This window comes from Setaria viridis, chromosome 6, assembly GCF_005286985.2.
Source record: "Setaria viridis chromosome 6, Setaria_viridis_v4.0, whole genome shotgun sequence".
Lineage (NCBI taxonomy): Eukaryota > Viridiplantae > Streptophyta > Magnoliopsida > Poales > Poaceae > Setaria > Setaria viridis.
The window spans coordinates 17,725,225-17,737,535 of record NC_048268.2 but is presented as its reverse complement, the minus strand read 5'-3'; the positions used below and the strand labels follow the sequence as shown (position 1 = coordinate 17,737,535).

The window sequence follows — 12,311 nt, the reverse complement described above, 5'->3', positions numbered from 1 at the left end:
TTTGAGAAAAACCAAAACTAGATTTTAGGAGATGTGTTGAGTTTTTTAACATAGAAAACTATGAAAAGTTTACAAAACTGACCTCTTCCTAAACTTCTAATTGTTTAATTTTTTTTAAACTCCTGACTTCTAACTTTTTCGAAAGGTACACTTTTCACGTCGAGAAACTCGGACTTTTTACGGAGCAAGTCACCCACGCCTCCAACCAACCTGAAAACATGACGGGACGGAACGTGGCGTGCGGCCGCGAAGAGTCCGTGAAACGGAATCCTTTTCCACGCGCACCGACCGGCTGTGCTGGGGTTCCAATTCTCGTAAGGAAGAAATAAAATAATTCCCGATAAACGCCACGAAATCACGAATCATTAGCACTACCAGCAGCAAGGCGCACCTCCATCCCTTCCAGAACCATCCTCCCACTCCACGCATCTCCAATCGCATCGCCTGAGCAGAGAGGGCGCACGCTCGCGGGCCGAGCTCGGGTGGGCGCCATGGCCGGGAACGACTGGATCAACAGCTACCTGGAGGCTATCCTCGACGCGGGCGGGGCCGCGGGGGAAATCTCGGCAGCCGCAGGCGGCGGTGGCGGGGGTGAGGGGCCGGCCGGGGAGAAGCGGGACAAATCGTCGCTGATGCTCCGGGAGCGCGGCCGGTTCAGCCCCGCGCGATACTTCGTCGAGGAGGTTATCTCCGGCTTCGACGAGACCGACCTTTACAAGACCTGGGTCCGAGTAAGTCATTTCACCGCCCGCCGCTGTCGTCTCCAGCTGATGTCTATTCCGAGGTTTTTGGGCGCGATTTTGGTTTTGTTGTGATTGCTTTTTTGCCTATTTCTGGATGTTGGTTTCAGACGTCGGCGATGAGGAGCCCACAGGAGCGGAACACGCGTCTGGAGAACATGTCCTGGAGGATCTGGAATCTCGCCAGGAAGAAGAAGCAGGTATACATGTGTCCGGTTAACATAAGTCGATAACAGCATTCTTTGCGTTCTGAAATTTTACCTACCATGTCGACAAGGGCATTAGTAACCAACTAACCTTTCTAGGATCATGCAATTATTTAGGGGGTGTTTGGGAGCACTCCACTCCACAAAAAATTGCTCCACTCAACCAACTCCGAAAATTTCGCAGCCAAACGCGTCTAACTCCAGCAACTCCAGCTCCAGGAAAAAGATGGAGCAGGGGGTAGATCCACGTTTTTTGTGGAGTACCTCAAGAGGTGCTCCAAAAACCCACTTTACAAACCTCCTCGTGGAGTTGGTGGGTATTTACCCACCATTGCCACTCGTTACACACGTTACCGGTTCGCGAAACAAAAAAACCTCCCGTCTCGCCTCCCATCTCTGCCTTCCACCGCGCCGCCCGCCCGCCGCGCCGCCCGCCCGCAGCGCCGCTCGCCGGCCACGCCGCCCGCCCGCAAGCTGGTGCCTGGCGCCGCTCGGAAGCTGCCGCGCTGCCCGCCGCGCCCTCCCTGCGCCGCCCGCCGGCCACGCCGCCCGCCCGCCGGCCGCGCCGCTCGCCGGCCACGCCGCCCGCCGCGCTGCTCGCCGCGCCGCCCGCCGCACCCCGCCCTGCGCCGCCCGCCAGCTGGTGCCTGGCGCCGCCCGCAAGCTGCCGCGCTGCCCGCCGCACCGCGCCGCCCTAGCCTGTCGCCCGCCCGCCCGTCCTGCGTCGCGCCGCGCCGCTCGCCGGCCACGCCGCCCGCCCGCCCGCCGCGCTGCTCGCCGCGCCGCCCGCCCCTAGCACGCCGGCCGCCCGCATGGGTATAATGGAGAAGAAAGGGAAGAGACTGACAAGTGGGACCCATTCACATGGGTATAATGGACTTTACACAGGAAGACCTTCTGTTTCCGGAGCTGGATCTGTGCATTTTGCCAAACATGTGGACAGCTCTGGTATTTTTCTGGAGTTGGTGGAGTGGAGTGCTCCCAAACACCCCCTTAGGACTAGTTTGGTAGGGCTCCGGCTCCTCAAAAAATAGCTCCGGCTCTGGCTCCTCTAGTGGAGCGGATTCTGCGGTGAATGTGGAGCCGTTTTGAAAAACGTTTGGCAAAACAGCTTCACCTATGCTTTGATGGTTGCATGGAAGGGTCAAATGTCCAATATGCCCCCAGCTATGTGAAATGAATTTATGTTTTCTCTCAATTTATAATGCTATTTCATATGAAATCAAAAAGATTAATGCATATAAGTATGGATTATTCAATGATCAATATTTTTCTTTTCTTTCTCCATTTCTTTTCTACCTTATCCATTCCCATTAGTTCCTTATCTTTTCACTCTACCTTATCCAATCCTCCGGCCCTCCTCCCTCCTTCCTTTGCCCCCCGTCCACCGGCCCTCCTCCATCATCCACTTCCGCTCTGGCCACATCCCCGGGCGCCGCACAAGGCTCTGGCCCCACCTCACCGCCGTCCTGCTCCGACTCAGCCACCTTCTTTCTCCGCCTCTGCCTCCACCCCACTCCTCCTTCCTCCGCCCCGTTGCCCCACGAGCGGCGCGTGTCTTTGGCCCCGCTACGCCGGTCCCGTCGCCGGTGCCACCACAGCTCCAGCGTTGCTGCTGGTGCCTGGCTGCACTCTCCACTCCCCCAACACCAACACCAACGCGGCGCCGCCTCTGCTGCTCCGCCGACGCCGCACCGCCTCTGCTGCTCTCCGCCGTGCTGCGTCCACCGCTCCTCTTTTCCGGCCGGCTGCTGCTAGTCTTAGTACCGCGACGGCTACTGCCCGGGGCATTCTGGTACACAACAGCGCAGGGATGGGGCGGAGCCGGAGGAGCCACTATTTTTGGGTTCTCCCTCCCAGTAAAAAAGGACTCCGGCTCCTTCATGGCTTCACGCGAGGAGCCATTCCTGGAGTGCCCGTTTGGTAGGGCTTTGGCAGAAGCCGCTGCTGGAGCCGCTCCTGAAGCTTCGCCAAACGCGCCCTTATTTCAAAAAAAGGATCATGCTATTAAGAGATTATTGAGCAGTTCACTGATTTAATATCCTAGTGCTGGTTGTTGACATAGGGGTCGTTCGTTTCTCAGGCAACCTTTGCCTTGCCTTGCCAACAAGAGCAAGCCTCACCTCGCCATGCTGAGCTAGTAAAATTGGCTCTCCGGTGGAAGGAAGGATTTTCCTTGCCTGCACAGGCCCCGAGGCAGCTTGCTTTTCAACCAAACGTTTAGCTTTTCTATAAATTCTCGCTGGTCAAGGCTAGGCTAGCCTTGAGGATCCAAACGGACCCTTACTCTCTGTATGTGGGTTCTGGTTGATCCGGTGGTCAGGCACTGAGGCTAACTTTTGTTGCATGTGGGAATAGATAAAGCCTACTTGTGCTGTGCCAGAATTTGCTCCTCTGGTGGATACGCTTGGAGTGTGTTATGTGCTGTTTTTTGGTGAATTTCTCAAATGGTGCTCTTGTGCAAGGGTGTGATAGTCTGATTTTTACTTAAGTGTGCTGCTGAAAGGAAGTACTTCTGGTCATGTAGATTGCTGTACCTTTTTAGAAGAACAAATGATATACACTATGAGTGTTATATAAGGTAGCCTATTTTTCTAATATTTTCATGCAAGTTCCGTTCAAGATGAATTGTTTGCTTTGGCAAGTAGATATGGGATCCTACTGGGGTTCATACAAAAATTTTCTTTATTTTCTTTTGGGAGGATAGCACAAACAGTATCTGTAAGCATAATATTTGCCAGGAATGTGCCAACATACATGATAAATATCTGTTGCAAACATGTAAAAGCAGCACACACAGTTACTCTTGCCTGTGCTATAATCTTTGCACTAATCCTACTTGAATTTTAACCACAGAATGTAGCTATTGATACATAAAATACCTTTGTAGTGGTATTTCTTCATTCCTGCAGTAATATATTTATTATAAGTTTTTCGCATCAGATTGTGAGTCGGTTTCAGCAACTATTTCCCCTGTATTTGAATTTATTAACTACAGATTGAAGGAGAGGAAGCCTCTCGTTTGTCTAAAAGACGCCTGGAACGTGAGAAAGCTCGTCAATATGCTGCAGCTGATTTGTCCGAAGACCTATCTGAAGGAGAAAAAGGAGAAAACAATAATGACCCATCTATTCATGATGAGATCACAAGGACACGGATGCCAAGGATTGGTTCAACTGATGCTATTGAGGCTTGGGCAAGCCAGCAGAAAGAAAAAAAAATGTACATAGTACTGATAAGGTATGGAACATTGGAGCTAATGGCTGCAGGCCTGCAGCTGATCTTGATCTCTTCCTTGTTTTTAATGTGAATGGCGTTTAGAGTGACCCTATATACATGCTCCCAGTAGAGGCCTATAGGTTGTTCTTCTCTATGTAGTTCATAAACAAGTTTAACTGATTATACTTCCAGACTCAACATTGGACATGCATTATATCTCTTAGGCCTGTTTGGTAGAGTTCCTCCTGCTTCTGATTCTAAGTAAAAACTGATTCTCTGAGAGAATCACATTCTGTGACTGAAAATGATTCTCTAAGATACTCTAAGTTAAATTTTAAGTAGAAAGTAATTTTGTGTGGGAAGTGAACACAACAGCATCTAACCCCTTAGCTCATTTCAGAGAATCACTTCTCTGTTAAATATCGTTTGGTAGAGCCGTGGAGCTTCCAGCCTGGGAGCTGCTTCCATGCATTACTATGTTATCATTGGATGGATGGCCCTGTTATATGCTTCAAATTCGAATACCAACTATCATAATCATAACTGGTGGACGTTCAAATGCTTTATGGTTGTTTTTCCCTTTTAGGGTAGTTTCTGTTAATTTACTCACACATCTTGTTAAGCCTTTTTATTCCTTCCAATTTCATGTTTAACATTTTAATGCTGATCCTGTTTATCTGTCTTGATCTTATTCACGCATACTCGACAGTTGACTCCTTAGTCATCATCCAGGGCGCTCAAGGATTTCCCCCAAATTGTTCCTAAACATTTGCGCGTTGTTTAGTGCAGTTTTACTTATTCCAATTGTACAATCCTGCTTGTATTTGTTGCCTATTTTCTTCTTAGTATGTGCCATTATTATTTTTTACCACACCCATATTTTTTCTGTCTATAATTTTTTTTTGTGTATTCTTGGACAGTTCCATATTTCATTTTGTATGCTGTTATCACATAACATGTCCTTAACATAACGCAATAATATTTAACCAATTGCAATTGACTTCCATTTTGCTTTCGAAAGCTGCTTAATGTTTGATGAAATATGCAATCATGGATTGTCTTATGGAATTCGGGTTATTAAACTACGGAAGTTAACAAAAGTATTGGTAGAATTTCTGACACTACTTTGATATTTTACATTGGAGTCCAGTATTTTTTTTTTGTGTGCACATCATTTACATGGAAGCTTTTGTTTCCTTCCATCTTATAATTTCTTGTTTACACAGCATTCATGGTCTTATACGCGGTGAGAATATGGAGCTGGGGCGCGATTCAGATACAGGTGGTCAGGTACTGTTTGTCCTCGTTTTTCCTTTCCACATGTTTCAGTACGTTTGTGCCTAATTGTTTATGCTTGTTGCTACTGGAGTATATGCCTGCCCTTTCTTCTACTTTCTTCTACAATCATTTTATGAATTGAACTAATTGGTTCTAACACCTTCCAGGTCAAATATGTTGTGGAACTTGCTAGGGCTTTAGGTTCAACACCAGGCGTATACAGAGTGGATCTACTTACAAGGCAGATTCCTGCACCTGATGTTGATTGGAGTTACGGGGAACCTACTGAGATGCTCAGTCCGATAAGTTCAGATAATTTTGGGCACGAGGTGGGCGAAAGCAGTGGTGCCTATATTGTCCGGATACCATTTGGACCAAGAGATAAATATATCCCTAAAGAGCATCTGTGGCCCCACATCCAGGAATTCGTTGATGGTGCACTTGTCCACATCATGCAGATGTCCAAGGTACTTGGAGAACAAGTTGGTAGTGGGCAACCAGTATGGCCTGTTGTTATACACGGACACTATGCTGATGCTGGTGATTCTGCTGCTTTACTGTCTGGGGCACTTAATGTACCCATGGTATTCACAGGCCATTCTCTTGGCAGAGACAAGTTGGAGCAGATTTTGAAGCAAGGGCGTCAAACCAGGGATGAAATAAATGCAACCTACAAGATAATGCGCCGAATTGAGGCTGAAGAACTTTGTCTTGATGCATCTGAAATCATAATTACAAGCACCAGGCAAGAAATAGAACAACAATGGGGACTGTATGATGGTTTTGATCTAACTATGGCCCGAAAACTTAGAGCAAGAATAAAGCGTGGTGTGAGCTGCTTTGGTCGTTACATGCCTCGTATGATTGTACGTACATCTGCATCAACTTTCAAAGCACTTCGTTCTTTCTATATTGACTTTATTGATATTTTCCGTTATGTTATCAGGCAATACCTCCTGGCATGGAGTTTAGCCATATAGCACCGCATGATGTCGATCTGGATGGTGAAGAAGGAAATGAAGATGGCTCAGCTTCACCAGATCCACCTATTTGGGCTGATGTGTGTTTCTTTCTATTCTTTTCTCCCACAAGATAGCCAGAGTAAATTTGCAGATGTGACACAGAGAGCACTTGCTTTATTTACTTATGACTTCTATTTTAAATAATTTCAGATAATGCGCTTCTTCTCAAACCCCCGTAAGCCCATGATTCTTGCCCTTGCACGTCCAGATCCCAAGAAGAATATAACTACTCTAGTCAAGGCATTTGGTGAACATCGTGAATTAAGAAATTTAGCAAATCTTGTATGTATGCCAATTCTTTGTGTTTGGCTAGCTACATGCTGATTACTGATATATGTGCTTAATGCTTTGTAATTTTTTTCCTGCAGACACTGATCATGGGCAATCGTGATGTCATTGATGAAATGTCAAGCACAAATGCAGCTGTTTTGACTTCAGTACTCAAGCTAATTGATAAATATGATCTATATGGCCAAGTGGCATACCCCAAGCACCATAAGCAATCTGAAGTTCCTGATATTTATCGTTTAGCGGCGAGAACAAAGGTAACCAAGCCTTCTATTTTTTTAATGTGTGAAGTGTTTCAATATGATTTCTAAGATAAGAGTGCTAGGGTATTCTGTCGGGTTTTTACTGCGTTTTTATTGTTTTATCAGAATTCACTCTTGACTGGATGTTAGTGACAATGCACCAAACTGCATAGGTCTACAAGTATTGGTAACTACTACCCTCCATTCCAAATCATAGGTCGTTTTGGCTTTTCTAGGTACATAGTTTTTAACATGTATGTATCTAGACATCGTATATCTAGGTGCATAGCAAATGCTATGGACCTAGAAAAGCCAAAAAAACCTATAATTTGGGACGGAGGGAGTAGTTTTCAACATCACTGTGTCATCTAGTGGATTTTGGTGTTTGCTATGTATAATATTAGCTATTTGACTTGTTGCTTTGCATTTTTTTTTTGCTTCATAATTTCACTTTCATAAATATACTGATTATGCTTCTTCGTGCCTGAATTCCTTAACTCACATGTTGAGCTCATGCTTATCTGAGTTTCAATTATTTTCAGGGGGTTTTTATCAACTGTGCATTCATTGAACCATTTGGACTTACCTTGATTGAGGTTGCTACTTCTGCTACATTTTGTTTCCTTTGCCTATGGTTATTTGATCTTGACACCTTGTTGCTTTCCAGGCTGCTGCATATGGTTTACCCATGGTTGCCACCCGAAATGGTGGGCCTGTCGACATACATCGGGTATTGATGCACTAGCCTTCTTTGTTACCATGGGCATTTCCTGCTCTAGTTGTTAATGTCGTGTATATTTTCTTTCTTTCTTTTTTGGTTCCTTGGCCCAGGTTCTTGATAATGGGATTCTTGTTGACCCCCATAATCAAAATGAAATAGCTGAAGCACTTTATAAGCTGGTGTCAGATAAGCATTTGTGGGCACAATGCCGCCAGAATGGTCTGAAAAACATCCATCAATTTTCATGGCCTGAACATTGCAAGAACTATTTGTCACGTGTTGGCACTCTCAAGCCTAGACATCCCCGCTGGCAAAAGAGTAATGTTGCAACTGAAATATCTGAAGCAGATTCACCTGAAGACTCTCTAAGGGATGTTCATGACATATCCCTTAACTTAAAGCTTTCCTTGGACAGTGAAAAATCAGGCAGCAAAGAAGGAAATTCGAATACTGTGAGAAGAAATCTTGAGGATGCAGTACAAAAGTTGTCAGGAGGTGTTAGTGCCAGCAGAAAGGAGGGGCCAAGTGAGAATGGTAGATGGCCGTCATTGCGTAGGAGGAAGCACATCATTGTGGTTGCTGTAGACTCTGTGCAAGATGCAGACTTTGTTCAGGTTATTAAAAATATTTTTGAGGCTTCAAGCAATGGAAGATTAAGTGGTTCTGTTGGTTTTGTATTGTCAACATCTAGAGCAATATCAGAGATACATGCTTTGCTAATATATGGAGGCATAGAAGCTAGTGATTTTGATGCCTTCATATGTAACAGTGGCAGTGATCTTTGTTATCCATCTTCAAGCTCTGAAGACATGCTTAGCTCTGCTGAGCTCCCATTCATGATTGATCTTGATTATCACTCCCAAATTGAATATCGCTGGGGAGGAGAAGGTTTAAGGAAGACACTAATTCGTTGGGCAGCTGAGAAAAACAATGAAAGTGGACAAAATGTAATTGTTGAGGATGAAGAATGTTCATCCACTTATTGCATTTCATTTAAAGTGACGAATACTGAGGCTGTATGTTTCTTTTGTCCTGTTCTCTCTGTCAAATTCTCCACTGATTTTTTTTCCATCTTCTCCACAATTGTTGATTCTTTATTATGTTTCACTTATTTAGGCACCTCCTGTGAAAGAGATTAGGAGGACAATGAGAATTCAAGCACTACGCTGTCATGTTTTGTACAGCCATGATGGTAGCAAGCTGAATGTTATTCCTGTTTTGGCTTCTCGCTCACAGGCTTTAAGGTCTGATTGTTACCTTAATGCCTTCCTTTCTTTCCAAAAGCATGTTATTAATATGACTATTTGAGTAAAATGTTAATACTACCTACTCCAAATATGAGTTGTTAGCAAGGTAATTTGGGCTTGTGGTTTGGCCGGTTCTTTGGGCCTTTAGGCGTGCAGACGCACAGGCCTCCTGGCCATGTGCTGTCTTGCCCTGGGATAAGGATAGATGCTAGATAGGCAAGGATCTTGTGTGATTGGTATTGATTCTATAAACCGATCTCATCCTTGCATATATATATGTATGTGCTATGCACCTCCATGATCAATCTATTATTCCCGAGCAATACTTGCTTTCAGTTGTCCTAGAACATTTACAGTAACATCCCTAGGTTTGACCAACATGTAAAATGAATAAAGTCATTGTGTGAATATGAGATTAGTAGACTTATTATAAATTCTGTTCCATAATACATAGTCTATAGTTTTCGTGATTACAATCACTGTATAGTTGAAATTATTGGGAGAAGTAATGTTGAAGAGTGATGTACAAAATGCCTTAATTTAGTGATTAGTCCCTCCATTTTTAAATATATGATGTTGGAATGCTATTCAGCCTATTCTATACTGGAATACATGTAACTAATGTCTTTCACAGAGTGGAATGCATACTGCTGCAAACCCAACTTGGTGTTATTCATTCTTGTGACTATCTTTTAATTGGTGCATCTATGTTACATTATAATGTTGTTTTCTAGTCTCACATAAAATAGTCATTTTGCAATTCTTGATTTATGGAGTTCACCAGAAAGTGCAAAACGGCCTTTTGAGCAATATAGACCTTGATAGATTTGCAGCATAAAGTGTTAATATTATTGTTCATTCTTTTACCTTTTTGCAGGTATCTGTATGTAAGATGGGGTGTTGAGCTGTCAAACATGACAGTCGTCGTTGGTGAAAGTGGTGACACAGATTATGAAGGTTTGCTTGGAGGTGTGCACAAGACCATCATACTCAAAGGCTCTTTCAATGCTGTTCCAAACCAAGTTCATAGTGCTAGGAGCTACTCGTTGGAAGATGTTGTATCCTTTGAGAAACCAGGAATTGCTTCAGTTGAGGGACATGGTCCAGACAACCTAAAATCAGCTTTACAGCGATTTGGTATATTGAAAGACTAAAATTTTGAACTTGCCGGTCAGCAGAGGAATCAAATTAAATAGGTACGTTGAGACACACTTTTACTAATTTAGAAACAATATTTATTTAACACACCAAAGGTCTACATTCGGAGCGTAAACATGAAATAACATGGGTCATTTAATCATTTTGAAACTTGAAAGCAAATACAAAAGTGATGCTTCTTTGCATGGTTTTCCTCCCAGTAGAATTCATCTTGTTTATAACCTACTGAACAACATAGGTACTTTGACATTCTCATCTTCCATTGGATAAGTGGGCCATGGAATCTTCATTGTGCATGTGTAAACTCCCCTGGAATGTAGGAATCGAACAGGAACTCTGCTTATCTGGTCTCCAGTAAAACCGGCACTGCATGCAGGAGCTATTCGTTGTTTTTTGGTGTCTCATATAGAACAGTTAGTTAGCTGCTTTATTGCTATATTCTCAAAAGGAATCTATTCTTGGATGATCTAGCACAGTTATTTGGCATTATTGCTATATTCTTAAAAGGAATCTATTCTTGTGATATAGGATCCAGGAATATGCTGTTTTACAGCATCATGCCAGAAATAATGGGGTTGCTTTATATGGCCCTTACCACATACATGAGAGGATTGGAGACAAACTTGTCAGTTGCTCTGCTGTTGCAAAACTTAGTGATGGTATTTTGTAACTACATCGCAATAAAGCTGATCTTTACAGACGCGTACAATGTGAATAACTTCATTTCAAGCTCAAGCGAAATCCTGATTTTCCAATATCATGATGCTTTTTCGAATGCCTTGGCCTGAATGTATCTCCCGCTTGACCGCACAATATGTTGCGGCACTGAGATCTGTTGGCTGATGGCCCCAATCTATAAATTTGTTTTGCTTGGCTTTGCTTCTGGTCTCCATTGTGGTTTCTTTTCGCCTCATGTATTTGAACCTTCGTTGTTTGTAAGGAATGTTTAGTATTGTCCTAAGTTAAATTCATCCAACTTTGATAGGGTTTGTAGAAAAATATATATTAATATCTATAATACTAAATAAATCTACAACAACAACATAGTCTTATAGTCTCATCCAAGTTGGGTAGTTTAGAGTTGAAATCCAACAAGCTATAAGTCTTTTAGTCTCACCCATGTTGGGCAGGCTAGCCACAAATCAGGTTCAGCTCCTCTCTTGAACTAAACTTTTGGGTCTATTCCATTCCTTGAAATCTCCAATCTTCTTTTATTGTCTCTTCCTATATCAATTTTTATCTTTCTCTGCCTCTCTTCATATTACTGTCACGTCTTAGGGTTCCACTGTGCAACACCTTAGGGTTTCACTATGCATCAATGCTTCCGGAGGCTTTCGTTGAACATGTTCAAACCATCTCAGCTGGTGTTGTTTAAACTTTTTTTTAATTGATGCTATCCCTAACTTATCACGTATATCCTCATTTCGGATTCGATCCCTTCTTGTATGACCACAAATCCAACGCAACATACGTAATTCCACAACACTTATCCACTGGACATGTTGTCTTTTTTAGGCCAATTGTGCAGCATACAACATTGCACTTCATGATCAACCTAATGAAAAATAGTTTAGTGCAATATATATTTATATATTTTTTCTGCAAACTTGGTTAGAGGTATAAAAGTTTAGCTTAGATTATAGTTAGAACGACTTACATCTTGGAACAAAGAGAGTAGTTAATTAAATAAGGTAAAAGCAAGAATCAGTTTTTTTCTCAAACAAATATGTTGGGAGTGATATGAACCTGATAGGGTTTTTCCTTATCTTTTGGTGAGTAGGGGTGTTGGTGCGAAATCTTGCCGATTAGTAAATATTGTAGTTTTGCCATGTGTTAGATAAGATACGCTCTAGCACACGATGATACAAGATGTATACTGGTTTGGGCAACGGGCCCTACGTCTAGTCGGGATCGGTTGGTCGATTATATTCGTGAGTCCAGGTGCTCAAAGTTTGCAGTGGGGGTACAAACGAGAGAGGGATGAGAGAGGGTGTTCGAGACCTGGTTGTGCTCTGGTCTGAGTGGGAGAGAGTGACCAGGGGCTCAGACGTGCGCTATGTGTTGGAGAGAATCAGGGTCCTCTATCCGGAGAGAAAGAGCGCGTCCCCTTTTATAGTCCAAGGGGATGGCCTTACAAGCCAGAGAGAGAGATAGAGAGAGGGTGTCATCTAGTATTGTCGAGACCCACGT

At 43.6% G+C, this 12,311-nt stretch overlaps 1 protein-coding gene across 2 annotated transcripts; it reads left to right on the top strand.

Annotated features, from left to right (window-relative positions):
* Positions 1 to 254: 254 nt before the first annotated feature.
* LOC117860446 (probable sucrose-phosphate synthase 4) lies at positions 255 to 10,999 on the top strand. Of its 2 annotated transcripts, none has more exons than XM_034743736.2 (14): positions 255 to 731; positions 851 to 940; positions 3,945 to 4,186; positions 5,392 to 5,455; positions 5,611 to 6,309; positions 6,390 to 6,503; positions 6,616 to 6,747; positions 6,834 to 7,010; positions 7,538 to 7,591; positions 7,663 to 7,725; positions 7,827 to 8,732; positions 8,833 to 8,960; positions 9,841 to 10,159; positions 10,360 to 10,644. In XM_034743736.2, exons 1-13 carry the CDS (start codon positions 492 to 494, stop codon positions 10,115 to 10,117), a joined length of 3,186 nt encoding a protein of 1,061 aa, XP_034599627.1. In that variant the 5' UTR covers positions 255 to 491; the 3' UTR covers positions 10,118 to 10,159; positions 10,360 to 10,644. The 2 variants fall into 2 exon arrangements, with proteins under 2 accessions (XP_034599627.1, XP_034599626.1); XM_034743735.2 differs by lacking the exon at positions 10,360 to 10,644 and adding an exon at positions 10,650 to 10,999 and having other exon boundaries at positions 256 to 731.
* The last annotated feature ends 1,312 nt before the right edge of the window (positions 11,000 to 12,311 follow it).